At 38.8% G+C, this 19,684-nt stretch overlaps 1 protein-coding gene across 2 annotated transcripts in view; it reads right to left on the bottom strand.

Moving 5' to 3' along the window:
* The window catches only part of ATP7A (ATPase copper transporting alpha), a 165,365-nt gene that overhangs the window by 74,200 nt on the left and 71,481 nt on the right, over positions 1-19,684 (bottom strand). Inside the window, exon 2 of one of the 2 annotated variants that reach the window (XM_082377007.1) lies at positions 18,311-18,451. The exons of the other annotated variant lie outside the window; for it this stretch is intronic. Coding sequence (XP_082233133.1) covers positions 18,311-18,430 — 120 coding nt within the window. The 5' untranslated portion in view covers positions 18,431-18,451. The remainder of the gene's footprint in view (positions 1-18,310; positions 18,452-19,684) is intronic. 2 annotated transcript variants of the gene reach the window in all.

The raw sequence follows: 19,684 nt of genomic DNA, 5'->3' as shown, positions 1-19,684 counted from the left end.
ATGAAGAAATGTGCCCTATTTTCTTCCAGGTTTGTTATAAGGATCATATGAGTAAATAGACAGGAAAGTAGTTCTTTGCAGCAGCAAGTCATATAAAAGTAAACACTGAACAATTAATATTTATCAAGCATTTATTTATTTATTTATTTTTGGCTGCATTGGGTCTTCGTTGCTGCGCGCAGGCTTTCTCTAGTTGCGGCGAGCGGGGGCTACTCTTTGTTGCGGTGCATGGGCTTCTCACTGCAGTGGCTTCTCTTGTTGTGGAGCACAGGCTCTAGGTGCGAGGGTTTCAGTAGTTGTGGCACGCAGGCTCAGTAGTTGTGGCTCGCGGGCTCTAGGGCACAGGCTCAGTAGTTGTGGAGCATGGGCTTAGTTGCTCTGCAGCATGTGGGATCTTCCCGGACCAGGGATCGAACCCAAGTCCCCTGCACTGGCAGGCAGATTCTTAACCGCTGCGCCACCAGGGAAGTCCCTATCAAGCACTTATTATATGTGCCAGGAACTGAGATTCTCATGATACAAAGCTGATCATGACACAGTCACAGGGAGCAATACTAGAACAGAGGATAGAGAAAACGGACACCCATTCATCCCTGGGAATATGTGTCAAAAAAGGCTTCTTAGAGGAGATAATACCTGAATGTTAAAGGAAAAACAGAAATCAGCAAGGATACATGAAGCAGGGAATTTATCACAAATGGAAACACAAAAGTAGAGAAAGATGACAGGCTGCAGAATTAGGCAACTGCTTTATTATGGGGCCTCTTGTATGCCAATAATAGTCTGTAATTTATCCTGTAGGTAATAGAGAGCCATGGAAAAGTTAAGCAGGGGAATGACACAGTTATATTTGCATTTAGTGAAGAATCATTTTGGAGTGACGTGAGTGATGGAACTGTGCTGTCCTGGCTGTGGGGGTAGTTAAAAGAATCTATACATGTGTTAAAATTCACCAAACCTAAAAACAAACAAACAAAACTGATAGAACTATACACCAAAAAGAAGTCAATTTTTTGGCATAATTTTAAAAACAAAAAAATTAAGAGATTAAAAATTCAGTTCCTCAATTGCATTAGCCACATTTCTAGCGTTCAGTGGCCAATGTAGCTGCCATATGGGACAGAGTAGATACAGAACATTTTCATCATTACAGAATATTCCATTGGACAGTACTGCTCTATGTACTACTATACTTTTTCTGATAAAGTGCCAAACTTTTAAAAAAGGGAAGGGGATTTTTTTCCCTTTAGGTTTAAATACATTGTATCTGGTATCTTTTAAACAAGACCTGGCTTTGAGCTTATCCCCCCCTCACAATTTCAATTTACCAACACAGGCAATGAGAAACAGTTCTTTTTTTTTTTTAACATCTTTATTGGAGTATAATTGCTCCACAATGGTGTGTTAGTTTCTGCTGTATAACACAGTGAATCAGCTATACATATACACACATCCTCATGTCTCCTCCCTCTTGCGTCTCCCTCCCACCCTCCCTACCCCACCCCTCTAGGTGCTCACAAAGCACGGAGCTGATCTCCCTGTGCTATGTGGCTGCTTCCCATTAGCTATGAGAAACTGTTCTTAAAGCTGATTTTTAAAGCAAAAATCACTTTGTCACTACATGGTTTGCTATACTTTCTACTGCTATAGCCTGACTTCTATTTATAAAAGACATTAAAAAATAAGGAAACTATGTATATAAAATACTACACAAAAAAGTTGTATTATCCTGTTGTTTTCATGCTGCAAACCAGAAAACACTTCCTTATTTAGTAGCTTCCATTTGTGTGTTTTAAAGCTGGATCGACCACACCTAGCACAAAAATGTTCCCCTTTGGGATAACAGCACTCAACTTTTCCTCTGAATGTTAGATATCAAAGAGACTTTTCAAGCCTAAGGTCTCAAAGGAAACAAAAACAGGCAGCACCTTTGTTTCTTTTAAGAGGAAATTCACATAGTGATTATCACAATACTGTTCTGGATGCCAAATCCTTGGGCAGGAAGCTAAAATAGCATTTATTTATTTAACAAATATTTACTGAGTACCTATTATGTTCCCAGCACCGTGCTAGCTTGCTAGGGATCCAATGGTGAGCAAAAGCAGGCACAGACTCCGTAGAGCCAGAAATTGCTGGCAGCAGTCTGTCTGATTCTGGGTCTGTGCCACTCTCCTTTCACATGATCCCCACCAATGTAAACCACCTTCGCCTATTCCCCACAGTGCTCGAAAGTTTCAACGGCTTCTCTTTCTCAGAATCTTTCGTTAGGAATCAATGTTGTTGTTGTTGTTTTCCCAGAGAAACTATTTTTCTATTTTATCAATAGTTCCTCTGAAAATAAACATCTAACAGTCTACAAGTTATGAATGTGGCTCCTATGAAGGACGCAAGATGGAGGACTGTTCACTATATTTAGATGAAGGTAGGAGTTGAAGAGAACAAATCAAACGTACTCTGTGGCCTCAGTAGCATTAACAGTGGTGTAAAGGGGGCTAATTGTCCATAGGAATTGTACAGATCCATTATTTTAATGGAGTTCTTTGTCTACTGAAATGTCTAAACCTTGCAAGTCAAGCACCGTATACTTTATCTGAATGTGTTTTCTGTATAATTTTATAATTACAGATTATAAAAAGTGATCCAATTTCCTATCTGAAGGCTAGGAAATCGAACAAATTGCCCAAGAAACCCAGCAAGAAAACGAAAGAGCTAGGATTCAAACGTAGGTCGATTTAACTCCAAAGTCCATGTTCTTTCCATCTATAAATGGTGAGGCTAGATGATCTTCAATTTCCTTGAAAAACTAAAATTCTAAGCCTGTGATTTGAGCAATGTGTGACGTATGTAAAAACACCTGAAAAGTATGAAATATTTCTAGTGTGTGAACCAAATTTTAGTTCTTTGTTTACTTTTCCCCCACACATTTCATATCTACTCCCATATCAGTTTAAATAAAAAATAATTTAGAGAATATATTTCTTTGGGTTTTTAGCAGGATTTGACAATTACTACATTCTAACATTTCCCCATTTTCAAAAGCCACTTTGGGAAAGGTCCTTTGCTAAAGTTTCAGCACACTGAAATTCCTTTTAATCCTCCCAGGAATTAATTTATATGTCATCATAAATTCAGATTAGCATGCTACTCAGCCAGTGGGGGAGTCTTCAAAGGGTTTAAAGCCCACTTTCTAACATTTTCATAACAACTCAACATAGAGTGATTCAGAGGTTTTTGAGAGCTTGAAAGGATTCTGTCATTTTTCAGACTAAAGTCAGAAAAGTAAAATGATTTGTCAATAATCTTGACTTTCTAATATGTTTGATTCTCCTCCCACAATATATTTTTGACAACTAAAAACTATATAAAATACATAATAGGAATCTTATTTATATTACATATGTCTGAATACAAATTCTATTATTGTTTGTTGAAAAAATAATGTATATATATTAACACTACTTTGATGCTTCAATATAGCATACTGAAAATTAAAGTATGATAAGAGTAAGCCATCAAGTTCTATTAATATTTATCCTATTTGACCAACCTAAATAAAGGTTACCACTTAAAATTATTAAATCAATGTATGAACTAGCAAAAGACAATTCTTAGAGACTAAGAAAATAGCCCAAAACCAATCTAAAAATTTAAAAGCCAAATGCTTTAAAATGAAAAAGATGTGGAGAGTTTGTTAGTTTAAGTTGTAGCATTGTTTTTCTGTAAACTGAGTGCTTTGTCAGAATTTTCATTGCTAATATAATTTTATTTTGCTTCAAAAATTATACAGCTGGGACTTCCCCAGTGGTCCAGTGGGTAAGACTCCTCGCTCCCAATGCAGGGGGTCCAGGTTTGATCCCTGGTCAGGGAACTAGATCCCGCATGCATGCCGCAACTAAAAATCCCACGTGCTGCAACTAAGACCTGGCGCAGCCAAAATAAATAAATATTAAAAACAATTTTTAAAATTATACAACCAATGCATGATTATTCACTATAACAATTTAAATACAAAGAAAGGAAATAGTGAAAGTCCCTCTTTACATCATTCCTCCACTGCTAGTTTTTACCTTGGATTTGACATTTCTTTGATCCTTGGGATAAAGTTCAACTAAATCAGAAACCTAAGCCTCTTTGAATAACTGATTCTGCATCTTCATGGATGGATGAGTATTACCTAAGAATTTATATAAGGCAAAATGCCTGTATCACTCTAACACGGTGTTTGAAAAAAGAAATGTTCAGTGTACTATCATCATTTGCCATAGCAAAAGTTAGGGGGAGAAAGTTCCAAATAGAAATAAAAAGATTGATTTCTATATGCTGATAGGGAACAGTATCTAAGATGTATTTGCTAAGTGAAAAAAGCAAAGTATAGAACAGTATGTATATAGTATGCTTCCATTTATATAAAAAGGGGATACACACACACACATACACAAACACACACATATATACAGTTGACCCTTAAACAACAAGCAATTGGGGGGATTAGGGGCGCCCCACCCCTGAGGCTGTTGAAAATCCGTGTATAACTTTACAGTTGGCCCTCTGTATCCTCAGTTCCACACCCTCGGATTCAACCAACCATTGATCATGTAGTACCACAGTTCATATTTTTTGAAAAAAATCCATGTATAAGTGGACCTGTGCAGTTCAAACCCGTGTTGTTCAAGGGTCAACTGTATAAACACACACATATAGATATATACATGTAAATCATTTTATATTCAGAGTCTATTTCTGGAAGAATCCATACATACTAAACTGATAACTGGTTTCTTTTGGGAAGGGGATTTTACTCTGGACATGTTATTTTTCCAATAATTTTTTTTTTAAAGTTACTTTTAAGGGGTTTTTTGGCGACGTTGTGCGGCTTGTGGGATCTTAGTTCCCTGACCAGGGATTGAACCCTGGCCCTCTGCAGTGAAAGTGCCAAGTCCTAACCACTGGACCACCAGGGAATTCCCTAGGTGGTCATTTTTTTAAAGGATAGTCTGTATTAGGAAAATGGACTGCAGCCTTTAACTGAGTAAAGGGAAAAAGCACTCAAAATGCAGTTAAATTTCAAGGACAAAGTAATTTGTTAATAAGGCATTAACCTTTAGAGCCATTCAGTACTTATACCTAATTAAGTTTATTTTACATTACCACTTTCAAAAGGCCAGACAATCCCAAAGAAAGACCTTCACATTATCTGCCCATTTTATTTTTCCCCTGAACAGACCACTGGGGTGATTAAATAAACCTTCAGGTTAATCCCTTTAAAGTCTACAGTCTTGACATTGGCAGAACAAGAGTATTACACTCATTTATAAACTTCACAATTTAAGACACAATTCTCAAAATGTATTTAAATGCTGAAGCTGCAAAGATATATAATCATATTCGTTCTACTTTTCCAAAATTAGAGACTTCTTGACTATTCACTTTCCTTGAATTCTGTTAAAGCTCTAATCTGTTCCGCTGTAACATTTTTTAAATAAAGCAACCCCACTCAATTTAACATCACAATTACATTACTTCATATCAGAGTTTTATTCCAAATACTACAAGAGCTCCTTGACTTAGTCGAAACAATGTCCTATTCAAATCTGGTTTCTAAACTGACTGCACATTGGTCGTAATTATAATCTCACAAACTATGATCCAGAAATTTCAAACCTTAACAGTCCTTGAAAAGTGATCAATATTTATGTATTAACATGTTAGGCTGCATTATGACTATAAATTATATTTGGACAAGGACAATTTTCTTTTTTTTTTTTTTTCTTTTTGGCCACACCGCAGGGCATGAGGGATCCTAGTTCCCTGACCAGGGATTGAACCTGTGGCCCCCTGCAGTGGAAGCTCAGAGTCCTAACCACTGGACTGCCAGGGAAGTCCCAAGGACAATTTTCTATATGGTGCCTAGAAAGAGGTGAATCCACCTTTTGTGGACTTAATTAAAGGATTGTGGTTAAAATATTTTACTTTTGCAAAAACAGATAACCATGTAAACACATTGCTAAGACTCCTTCCAGGGTCTCAGAACTGGTCAATGCCAGTAAGGGGCTCTGAAACCTAAGCTTCATTAACATCACCATAAATCTGTCTCTGGGCCTAGAAGACAACACTCAGTAAAATATTTTTTAAAGGAACGAGAAAAGAGGAAAGATCACTAGTATACTCTATATCATGTGGGCTTTTGACTAAAGAAGGAGAGGCAGAGCTGGAAAAGGCAGAAGAAGTGTGTTTCCTTTTATTTTCAGCAAACAAATTATGACTGTGCCCTGGAAAGTATAGCCTTAAGTATCTGTCACTGGGATCCATATAAATCACTGTTGATAACACAAAGTGCTTTCATATTATATTTCTGCTACTTTTCCTTTACAACTTAATCCAATTTAATTGCATTTTTCTGACCTTAAATAGGTCATATTAAGCAGTGGTAAATTCTGGGAAGATGCGGTAAACACAGCAGCCTTACATACGAGTGGGGTGCAACAGTCTTTGGGGAAAATTTATACAGGAATGTACTTGCAAATGTCAAAACAGAATCTAGTCCTTTAGTTATACATAGATATGCTGGCAAAAAATTAATAATCAAAAATAGTTTGTCAGAGAGTTGGGGGTTTTGGAAAATGCATTAGTTGTCAGTAGACAATAAGAACCTAAATCACTTGGAGAAACTATGTGAATTAGTTTCTGGATGGTTAAAACAGCTTTACTTCAATCAGCACAGACACTTAATTCGTAAGATTTAGCTTCTATTCTGGCCTTCAGCACCAGCCATGTTAGATCAAGTGGAGGAAGTTTAATTGGTTTCTTTGAGGATAAATCAAGTGGAAGTGCCATATTTATTATTCACTGAAATTAAATTATTCATTTTTAAAGTTTTGGGACTGCAGGTTGCAGAGCTACTTTGCCATCCTCTTTTCTAATTAGCAAATTGCAAAAACATCCATTTGATTTTCGGACAGTTACAATTAGTGAAAAAAATTACAAAATGTTTTTATAAATGTATTTTGAATATAAACACATTTGAGAAAACCTGCAGTATAGTTAATAAAAGTTACCCGTCATCTCTCAGCTTTTCCAACTTGGCTCTCTCCCCAAAGCAAATTAAAGACAGGAGCATCCTTGGGGGGAGGAGGGGAGGAGACAATGAGGAAGCCTCTAAAGTGTAGTTATGCCAAGGTAGATGGTGAATACAAAGGAAAATCCTACTTTTGGAGAATGTGAAAGGGAAAAATTCATATCCAAGAATTCACATGGATGCCTACAGGACAGAAAACTTAGCAGAAGGCATATTACACTGTGTAAAGAAAGCTTTTCCTGCCACAACCATCAACATAGTCTTAACTGACCAGAGTGTGTAGTTTAGTAAGCAAATGAGAAACACTGCTTTCCTCCCTCCCATACATGTAAAATGGATACATAGTTTACTTTGTCCTCTCTGGACAAGATGAATATGAAACTCAGACATGCAAAAAATCACCAAGAGTTTCAGATATAGAAAAGAATTGCCCACATATTGGCACCACACTTCACATGTGGTAAAATTTTGTATCAAACTTCATAAGGAATCACTATGTGCCAATTAGCCAACTTTTTGTAATAAAAACAAGACAAACTGAAGCCAATCTGCTCAAGATCTCATGAGACGTCTGAATCACAGACGAGAATACCATAAGGAGGGGACTTCCCTGGGGGTCCAGTGGTTAAGACTCCACGCTTCCAAGGCAGGGGGCACGGGTTCAATCCCTGGTCGGGGAACTAAGATCCCACATGCCGCACGGCACAGCCAAAAATAATAAAAAAGAATACTGTAAGGACAAGAAAGCATGAATCCTGTAGTTCACAGAAAAGCTAAAACCCATTTTGAAATCTCTGAAGAATAAACGGGTAAAAGATTAATGTTTAGATTAAGATTAAAAGACAGATCAAAAGTATTTGATCTGGAGATGCACAAAGTATTCTGGTTCCATGAAATTAAGCCGTATGAGCTGTTTGTAAATTCTGGAAATTAATCCCTTGTCGGTCACATCATTTGCAAATATTTTCTCCCATTCTGTGGGCTGTCTTTTCGTTTTGTTTATGGTTTCCTTTGCTGTGCAAAAGCTTTTGAGTTTAATTAGGTCCCATTTGTTTATTTCTGTTTTTATTTCCATTACTCTTGGAGACAGATCAAAAAAGATATTGCTGTGATTTATGTCAGAGAGGGTTCAGCCTATGTTTTCCTCTAAGAGTTTTATAGTGTCTGGTCTCATATTTAGGTCTATATCCATCTTGAGCTTATTTTTGTGTATAGTGTTAAAGAATGTTCTAATTTCATTTTTTTACATGTAGCTGCCCAGTTTTGCCAGCACCATTTATTGAAGAGACTGTCTTTCCTCCACATTGCATGGTCTTGCCTCCTTTGTCATAGATTAATTGACCATAAGTGTGTGGGTTTATTTCTGGGCTTTCTACCCTGTTCCTTTGATCTATATTTCTATTTTTGTGCCAGTACCATGCTGTTTTGATGACTGTGGCTTTGTAATATAGTCTGAAGTCAGGGAGCCTGATTCCTCTGGCTCCGTTTTTCTTTCTCAAGATTGCTTTGGCTCTTTGGGGTCTTTTGTGTCTCCATACAAATTTTAAGATTTTTTGTTCTAGTTCTGTAAAAAATGCCATTGGTAATTTGATAGCAATTGCATTGAATCTGTAGATTGCTTTGGGTAGTACAGTCATTTTCACAATATTGATTTTTCTGATCCAAGAACATGGTATATCTCTCCATCTGTTGGTATCATCTTTAATTTCTTTCATCAGTGTCTTATAGTTTTCTGCATACAGGTCTTTTGTCCCCCTAGGTAGGTTTATCCCTAGGTGTTTTATTCTTTTTATTACAATGGTAAATGGGAGTGTTTCTTGAATTTCTCTTTCGGATCTTTCGTTGTTAGTGTACAGAAACGCAACCCAATCAAAAAATGGGCAGAAGACCTAAACAGACATCTCTCCAAAGACAACATACAAGATGGCCAAGAGGCACATGAAAAGATATTCAATATCGCTAATTATTAGAGAAATGCAAATCAAAACTACAATGAAATACCACCTTACACCAGTCAGAATGGCTATCATCAAAAAATCCACAAACAGTAAATGCTGGAGAGGGTGTGGAGAGAAAGGAACCCTCTTACACTGTTGGTGGGAATGTAAATTGGTACAGCCACTATGGAGAACAGTATGGAGATTCTTTAAAAATACTAAAAATAGAGCTACCATATGATCCAGCAATCCCACTCCTGGGCATATATCTGGAGAAAAACATGGTCTGAAAGGATACATGCACCCCAATGTTCATTGCAGCACTGTTTACAATGGACAAGACATGGAAGCAACCTAAACGTCCATTGACAGAGGAATGGAAAAAGAAGATGTGGTACATATATACAATGGAATATTACTCAGCTATTAAAATGAATGAAATAGTGCCATTTGCAGCAACATGGATGGACCTAGAGATTGTCATACTGAGTAAAGTAAGTCAGACAGAGAAAGAGAAACATTGTATAATATCACTTGTCTGTGGAATCTAAAAAAAACTGATAAAAATGAACTTATTGACAAAACAGAAACAGGGGGGCGTCTGGGCAAGATGGCGGAAGAGTAAGACGCGGAGATCACCTTCCTTCCCACAGATACATTAGAAATACATCTACACGTGGAACTGCTCCTACAAAACACCCACTGAACGCTGGCAGAAGACGTCAGACCTCCCAAAAGGCAAGAAACTCCCCACGTATTTGGGTAGGGCAAAAGAAAAAAGAAATAACAGAGACAAAAGAATAGGGACGGGACCTGCACCAGTGGGAGGGAGCTGTGAAGGAGGAAAGGTTTCCACACACTAAGAAGCCCCTTCGCGGGCAAAGACTGCGGGTGGCAGAGGGGGTAAGCTTCGGAGCCACGGAGGAGAGCGCAGCCACAGGGGTGCGGAGGGCAAAGCGGAGAGATTCCCGCACAGAGGAGCGGTGCCGACCAGCACTCACCAGCCCGAGAGGCTTGTCTGCTCACCTGCTGGGGCGGGCGGGGCTGGGAGCTGAGGCTCGGGCTTCGGTCAGATCTCAGGGAGAGGACTGGGGTTGGCGGCGTGAACACAGCCTGAAGGGGTTAGCGCACCACAGCTAGCGGGGAGGGAGTCCGGGAAAAAGTCTGCAGCTGCCGAAGAGGCAGGAGACTTTTTCTTGCCTCTTTGTTTCACGGTGCGCAAGGAGAGGGGGTTGGGAGCGCCGCTTAAAGGAGCTCCAGAGACGGGCGCGAGCCGCGGCTATCAGCGCAGACCCCAGAGACGGGCATGAGACGCTGAGGCTGCTGCTGCCGCCACCAAGAAGCCTGTGTGCGAGCACAGCTCACTATCCACACCACCCCTCCCGGGAGCCCGTGCAGCCCGCCACTGCCAGGGTCCCATGATCCAGGGATAACTTCCCCGGGAGAACGCACGGCGCGCCTCAGGCTGCTGCAACGTCACGCTGGCCTCTGCCGCCGCAGGCTTGCCCCGCATCCGTACCCCTCCCTCCCCCCCCCCCGCCTGAGTGACCCAGAGCCCCCTAATCAGCTGCTCCCTTAACCCGGTTCTGTCTGGGCGGGGAACAGACACCCTCAGGCGACCTACACGCAGAGGCGGGGCCAAATCCAAAGCTGAACCCCGGGAGCTGTACGAACAAAGAAGAGACAGGGAAATTTCTCCCAGCAGCCTCAGAAGCAGCGGATTAAAGCTCCACAAACAACCTGATGTACTTGCAGCTGTTGAATACCTGAATAGACAACGAATCATCCCAAATTCAGGAGGTGGACTTTGGGAGCAGGATATATTAATTTTTCCCCTTTTCCTCTTTTTGTGAGTGTATATGTGTATGCTTCTGGGTGAGATTTTGTCTGTATAGCTTTGCTTTCACCATTTGTCCTAGGGTTTGGTCCGCCAGTTATTTTGGTTTTTTTTTTTTACTTAAAAAATTTTTTTTCTTAATAAATTTTTTCTTAATAATTTTTTCCTTATTTTTTATTTTAAAAAATTAAAAATTTTTTTCTTAATAAATTTTTTTTATTTTTTATTTTAAAAAATTAAAAATTTTTTTCCTTAAAACAGAAACAGACTTACAGACTGAGAGAATGGAACTTATGGTTACCAGCGGGTAAGGGTGGGGGGGATGCATAGTTAGGGAGTTTGGGATTGACATGTACACACTGCTATATTTTAAATGGATAACCCACAAGGACCTACTGTATAGCCCAGGGAACTCTGCTTAATATTATGTAACAACCTAAAGAATTTGAAAAAGAATAGATACATGTATATGTATAACTGAATCACTTTGCTACACACCTGAAACTAACATAACGTTGTTAATCAACTATACTCCAATATAAAATAAAAAGTTAAAAAAATATTCTGGTTCAAATTTAATGATTAATGCACTTAAAATATATAATGAGCTTCTCATTATTAGAAAGAATCCATCAGATTCCTAATCTTAAACCCTGTACTAAATCTGATGTCCAGTTAGACAAAGCTCCCTTTAGAATATTAACATCTACTCTGGGCAGTGTGTCTAAAATTTATCTTTTGCATGTGGATATGAACTAGTCAAAAGAAAAGCATTTTAGGACTGATGCAAGCTGATCAAATTCCAAAGTTGCATTAACTTTCCATCATCACTATAATGAATATTGTATAAAAGCAAGATTACAGAAAACTTATGGTAAATATTATAGAGCCACTGCCAATATAAAGTTGTTTTAATGATGCTGAAAACTTAAATATATTAAAATAATAAGTACATTATACAAATGAAGACAAAAGCCAGTTAAAATTACACATTAACTCATTAAGCCCTGGCAGTGAAAATAAACATGCTGAAGAGTCAGCAATTCACAGTAAAATACTTAAGAAAAAGCATCCATATATTACCATCATTATAGTAGAAATCCCCAAACCTTCGGCAAGGAGATATTGTTAATTTCTTTGGGCCCTTAGATACAAGTTGCAGAGAAATAGGAGAGAACAGGTGGGGAACCAAACTTAATGAAGCATGGGAAAGAGTGCTGAAATTAACTGTGCTCCAAACAGTGCTGAGAATCCTGAAGAGTGACAAGGAAAACAGTGGGCAGGGGGCAGCAAAAAGGCTTGGAAATGGCATGGAAATATACTAGGAAATTCCAATCCACTAGTCAGGGACCTCTACCTTAACAAAGTACAACAGGCAGGAAGGTCCAGATCAACTCTTAAAAGCATCAGCAAAATACATTATCAAATTCAAATGATGAGAATGTCATGAAAATAAGTAGCAAGGGTGACAGGTACAGGGAGGTTCCTTGTACTAGGTCTTCACTTTTGTGTATGTTTGAAAGTTTTCATTAAAAGTATTCTTTGACCAAGTGGGGCTTATCCTGAGAATGCGTGGCTAGTATAACAGTTGAAAATCAATCAATGTAATTCACCATATTAACAGCCTTAAAGAAGAAAAATAATATGATCATATCTAGATGCAGAAAAAGCACTTGAAAAAATGCAACATCTATTCATGATTACAAATAAAAGCTCTCAGAAAACCAGGAAGATAAAGGAATTTCCTTAACCTGATACAGGGCATCTACAAAAACCCTATACTAACACAATACTTAATGGTGAAGGACTGAATGTTTTCCCCCTACGATCAGGAACAAGACATAGATGTTCACTGTTCCCACTCCTATTCCAAATTGTAATGGAGGTTCTAGACAGAAAAGAAATAAAAGACATACAGACTAGAAAGGAAGAAATAAAACTATTTTTATGCCCTGATGACATAACTGCTTATGTAGAAAATCCCAAAGAATCTACCAAAAAAGCTAATAGATTTAATGTCAGTTTAGCAAAGTTCAGGATACAAAATCAACATACAAAAACCAACTGCATTTTTGTATGTTTGTAATGAACAACTGAAATTGAAATTTTAAAAAATAGTACCATTTAAACATCATCTAAAAACAGAAAATACGTGAATATAAGTCTAACAAAATATATGCAGGATCTGTAGACTGAAAATTATAGATCCCTGATAAAAGAAATCAAGGAATACCTAAATAGAGAGATATAGCATGTGCACAGGTTTGAATACGCAATATTAAGATGTTAATTCTATCCAAATGGATCTACAGAATCAATACAATCGCAATCAAAATCCAAGCAGATATTTTTGTAGAAACCTATATACTGATTCTAAAATTCATATGTAAACGGAAAGAAAATAGAACAGCCAAAACAATTTTGAAAAAGAACAAAGTTGAGAAATTACACTACCTGATTTTAAGATTTATTATAGGCTGCTCTCACCTTTTGAGACAGACCACATTCTGTCTATGGAATGTGTATCTCTCTAAGTAAATCCACTTCTTACCTATCACTTTATCTCTCACTGAAATCTTTCTGTGACAAGACGTAAAGAACCTGAGCTTCATTAAGTCCTGAGACCAGGAACTAAGGCCTCCACCCAGGTGGAGGATGGTAACTTCAGGCTGAACACGAGATTCCTGGAGCACCACCCTATTACCTCACCACCCACCAATCAGGAGAAAGTCACACACCCTGCAGCCCTCACCCCAAATTTTGCCTATTAAAAACTTCTCCCTGAAAACCATTGGGGACTTAAGGAGGTTTTTCAATCATGAGCCACCCATTCTCCTTGCTTGGCACTGCAATAAATCTTTCTCTGCGCCAAAAAAAAAAAGATTTATTATAAAGCTACAATAATCAAGACTCTGTGGTATTTATTGGCCAAAGGACAGACACACAGATCAATGGAATAGAACAGAGCATACAGAAATATACCCATAAATATATGGTAAACTGATTTTCAACAAAGGTGTAAAGGCAATTCAATGGAGAAAGAATAAACTTTTCAACAAATAGAGCTGCCTGGAAAACTGGACATCCATATTAAAAAAAAATTAACCTCAACCCATACCTCATAATGTATTCACATTAATTCAAAATGGATAATAGATCTAAATGCAAAACCTAAAATGAAAAAACTTTTAGATGACATAGGAGAAAAATCTTTGTGATCCTGGGTGAGGCCAAGATTTCTTAGATATGACACCAAAAGCATGCTCCATAAAGGAAAAAAAGTAGGTAAAGTGGAATTCATCAAAAGTAAAAACTGCTGCTCTGGGAAAGATACTTTTAAGAGATTAAAAAGACAAGCCACAGACTGGAAAAATTATTTGCAAAACACATACCTAAGAGAAGACAATTCAGAATACATAGAAAACAATCAAAATTGAATAATAAGAAAACAAAACAGCCAGCTAAAAATTTCACAAAAGGTTTGACAGACACTTTACCAAAGAAGGTATACAAATGCCTAACAAACACATGAAAAGATGCTCAATATCATTAGCTATTAAGGGAATGAGAATTAGTGAGATACCACTACATACCCACTAGAAGGTCTATAACTAAAAAGACTTAGAATGTCTATAACTAAAAAGACTGTTAATACAAAGTGTTGGAGAGAATGTGAGAAAAGTGGAATCCTCAAACATTGCTGATGGGAAGACAGAATAGTACAGCCACTGTGGTAAATCAATTGTCAGTGTCTCAAAAAGTTAAACATACACTTACCATATGATGGAACAAATCCAATCCTAGGAATTTGCCCAAGAGAAATTAAAACTTATGTCCACACAAAGACTTGGATGTGAACATTCAGAGCACTGCTTTTCATAATCACAAAAGAAAGTACAAACAATCCAATGTCTCTCAACAGGTGAATGGGTAAACAAACTTTGGTACATCCACACAATGGAATACTCCTCAGCAATAAAAAGGAAAGAACCAGTGATACATGCAAGAACATGGACAAATCTCAAATGCATAATGCTAAGTGAAAGAAGCCAAACTCAAAAGGCTATATAACATATGATTCCATTTACATGGCAGTTTTTAAAAAGGAAAACTTACAGGAACAGAAAGTAAAAGTAAAGGGGAAGGATGATTTCAAAGAAGGGTTACCAGATTTAGCAAATAAAAATACAGGACAGACCCAGTTAAATTTAAATTTCAGATAAATGACAAATAATCTTCAGTGTAAGTATAGCTCATGCAATATAATGGTTCTTAAACTGTGGTCCCAGGACCAGCACCTTTAGAGTTACCTGGGTACTTATTAGGCATGCAAATTCTCAGGCCCCATTCAGATCAACTAAAGCAGAAACTCTGGGCGTGGAACCAGCAATTTATGTTTTACAAGCCCTCCAGGTGATTCTCATGGTATGGTTTGAGAACCACTGTTCACTATACCTGTAACTGGCAAAAAAAGAACTATAAGAGGCTAGTATGAAGAGAAAGGGGCACATGAGCCTGTTTGATAAATCAATTTACCGTCATCAAATATTAACTGAACAGACAAAGGGTGTACAGTAGGTTCTCTGAAAAGGGACTACAGAAGTGATCCTCAACTGAAGGCAATTTCGCCCCTAGGGGACACTGGCAACGTCTGGAGACATTTTTGGTTGTCACAAGTGGGAGGAGAGGCTACTGGCATCTGGTGGGTAGAGGCCAGGTGGGTAGAGGCCAGGGATGCTGCTAAACATCCTACAAAGCACAGAACAGCCCCCCAAAACAAAGAATTATCCAGCCCAAAATGTCAATAGTGCTGAGGCTGAGAAAGCTGGACTTAATCAAAACATATTTTTTTAACCCCAAAGGCTTTAAAATCAAAGACATTTTTACGAACACGGAAATAAAAAGATTAAAAAGGTAGTGACAAAATATAATTCAATGTGTCTCATACTAAAAATACTAGAACTATTCTGAAGAGAATTTATAGAGACTAGTGATACAGAGCTAAAACAGCAATTTGGTGGTAGGAGGCACCTTTATGATGAAAATACCAGGTTCCTTTATTTTTAGAAGTTATGTGAGAGAATAAATTGGAGATCACAAGCTTGAGAACCATATACAAATTAAACTGCATCTGTAGACATTGTATGACCACAAAACATACTGGCCCAGGAATCATGGAACTTGAGTTCTAGTTTTTTTTGGTATTAGGTAGCTGTGTAACTTAGCACAGGTCACTTCCTTATCTGGGCTTCAATCTATTGATCTGTATAATGAGGGGGTTAGACGACTTAAGTCATATCTAAGACCCCTTGCAGCTTTAACATACTATGTCTATGTCAAAAAAATGAGCACAGGAAACATTCAAATACATTTTTTACAGGATATGAGGGGGCACAGTATCATTTTGTTCCCTTTGGGGTAGTCTTGTGTTGACTTTGGTACTTTTGGCTTTTGTGTTTAGAAGGCGCTAAACAAAGTTTAGGTTTTCTTATTTATTTATAACAATTATATTAACAATTAATGTTCATTGCAGGAAAATTAGAATATAAAAATAAACCACTCTTTTCCACTAAGTAGGATTCTGAGACGAATTATAGCAGGAATGTGTTAAGGTAGTCTAGCAAAAGTCAATTTTATTTTGGCAATTAAAAATTGAAGTGAACTCAAATCCCTACCACCTTTCTCAGTCCTGGGCTCTGCCCAGGGAGGCTTCTACACAGTCTTTTCTGGCAGTTTGTCTCCGGGAAATGGAGAGGCTCCCTTTCCCCCTGCTTTGCCCCAGGATAGCCAGCAGGATCTCCCTGATCTCCTGTTGTCCTCCCTCCCCAACAGAGAGTTTCTATCCTCTTTGATAAAAGCTCAGAGTTTTTATGAATCAGGAGAAAATGCAGGCCCTGAGAAACCTATCCCTGCAGAAAGGTTCCCTTGGGCCATGCTTTGGGTTTTCTGCTCTTTATATTTTTATTTTACTCTCCATTTTTCTGCCCTCCCCTTGCCCTAGGTCTAAGCTCAGCAAAGGCGAGTGCTCAGGGCAGCTCCTAGGCCTGGACAGCTCTCAGGGAGGAATTAGATAAATGTTCAGCATGCCCGTGCCTAGCCCATCTAGTTTCATCCTTTAGTTACGCAGGCCATCAGCTTCGGGTTATCCCCTCTTATATCTGCAAACCCAATGCTTGGAGCAGCAGCATAGGGCTCTAACAGGAGGTGATACCTCGCTCTTTCATTTCAGGATTTGCCAACTTAGGGGCCTGGCTCTGGAAGGCAGTTTTCTTAAAGGGGACTGCATCCTGGGTGACCCGAAGTCTCCAGACCTAGAGGGACAACTGTGCCCTCCCTTCTCTCTCCCTTCATGTTCTCTGGCTGGATTGATTCAGCTGTAGAAACCATTTGGTCTGTTGCACTCCAACATACCGCTAGGTTCCTTCCAGAGTCACTGTGTCACATTAGCTTCCTTTTGGAGGGAGGGTGATGTGGTTGAATACTCAGAGAGCAGAGGCAGTGGGTGCGCATCTTTAGTTCCCCATCTTCCGGTTTCACCTCCGGCCTTCCTCTTGCCCTAAACCTGAGCGCATCATGCCAGGCCTCACTCATACAGGATGGTGTCAGCTCACTCCTCAGCAGTAACCTAGGGTGTATGGGAAGCTTAGGGCTCTGGGGAAGAACAGAATCGAAGAGGGGAGTGATGTGGGTGGAGGCACCAGTTTTACATCACACCCCCTTTGTAAGCCGGTGAGCTGGGCTTCAGTTTTCCCCAGACCATGCACACTTTTAATTTATTTGAGAGAAACTAATTGTATTTTCACTGCAGTATCTTGTTATTTTTTATTTGTGATTTAAGAAATGTGAAGAGAAAATACACAGACACATAATGGCTAACAGTGTTTCTTTCATTCCTTGTTCTAGAGCTAACCAGTCTAAAATTGTTTGGTAATGTCACTTAATGTAATTAATTGTAATGTATTCTTTTAAATAAAATGATTTATTGATTAAATAACATTGAAGTGAAAATGTTTAGAAAATTAGTTACACTTTGTATGCATGCTCTTAGAGAAGACTACATTATTACTAAACATAGTAACTGTCATGCTATAAAAGAGAAAGAAACCTCACAATCCTTTCTCTGAGAACATATATTTTAGATCAACATGAGATTAAGAGTAATAAAAAGTATGTCAGCATCTATATACTTATAAAATATATATTGATAAATATACAAACATAACGTCCAGATTCCATCTTCAGATGTTTTTAAATTTTAAAAATGTATTATTTCTTATTTTTTTAACAAAAAAATAAGTTAATGGGCTGAAGAAAACTTATTCAGCTTCAAGGTTAGAAGTGTGATAGTCTTTATGTCATACGTGTCAGTGTGTCTGCATCTGTCTCAGTGTTAGAAGTAATTTCCCAGAAGAATTCCAGTCAACAGCATTTGACTTCACTGATTTCCAAGGAGTAACTTACTTTAATGTGATGTACACCGTTCAGTTTTCCAATGTGCTGTTCAATGGTCCAAACACAGGAACTACATGTCATCCCCTCAACAGAGATGGTGACAGAATTCACACTCATACTTGGATCCATTTTGATTTCTTCTTTACATTCCTATTAGAAACAATGAACTTGTTAATTTCAGCCATGGAAATAATCCTTCCTCTGACATGCACTCCAATGTTCACTGCAGCACTGTTTACAATAGCCAAGGCATGGAAACAACTTAAATGTCCATCAACAGAGGAATGGATAAAGAAGATGTAGTACATATATACAATGGAATACTACTCAGCCATAAAAAAGAATGAAATAATGCCATTTGCAGCAACATGGATAGACCTAGAGATTATCATACTAAGTGAAGTAAGTCAAACAGAGAAAGATAAATATCGCATGATATCGCTTATATGTGGAATCTAAAAAAAATGATACAAATGAACTTATTTACAAAACAGAAATAGACTCACAGACTTAGAGAACGAACTTATGGTTACCAGGAGGGAAGGGTGGGGGGGAGGGATAGATTGGAAGTTTGGGACTGACATGTACACAATGCTATATTTAAAATAGATAACCAAGGGATTAACCAAGATGGCGGAGTAGAAGGACGTGCTCTCACTCCCTCCTGCGAGAGCACCAGAATCACAACTGGCTGATGGACAATCATCGACAGGAAGACACTGGATTTCACCAAGGAGGATACCCCACGTCCAAGGACAGAGGAGAAGCCACAGTGAGACGGTAGGAGGGGCGCAATCAGAGTAAAATCAAATCCCATAACTGTTGGGTGGGTGACTCACAGACTGGCGAACACTTATACCAGAGAAGTCCACCCACTGGAGTGAAGGTTCTGAGCCCCACATCAGGCTTCCCAACCTGGGGTTCCGGCAACGGGAGGAGGAATTCATAGAGAATCAGACTTTGAAGCCTAGTGGGAATTGATTGCAGCACTTCAACAGGACTAGGGGAAATAGAGACCCCACTCTTGGAGGGTGCACACGGAATAGTGTGCGCATCAGGACCCGGGGGAAGGAGCAGTGACCCTGGGGGAGACTGAACCAGACCTACCTGCTAGTGTTGGAGGGTCTCCTGCAGAGGCGGGGGCTGGCTATATTTCACTGTGGGGACAAGGACACTGGCAGCGGAGGTTCTGGGAAGTACTCCTTGGCGTGAGCCCTCCCAGAGTCTGCCATTAGCCCCACCAAAGAGCCCAGGTACCCTCCAGTGTTGGGTTGCCTCAGGCAAAACAACCAACAGGGAGGGAACCCAGCCCCACCCATCAACAGTCAAGTAGATTAAAGTTTTGCGGAGCTCTGACCACCACAGCAACAGTCAGCTCTACCC

The sequence above is a fragment of the Balaenoptera borealis genome (assembly GCF_965194805.1).
Source record: "Balaenoptera borealis genome assembly, chromosome: X".
Taxonomy (NCBI): domain Eukaryota; kingdom Metazoa; phylum Chordata; class Mammalia; order Artiodactyla; family Balaenopteridae; genus Balaenoptera; species Balaenoptera borealis.
Note: the sequence above shows the minus strand (reverse complement) of the source record. Positions and strands in the feature narration are given on the sequence as shown.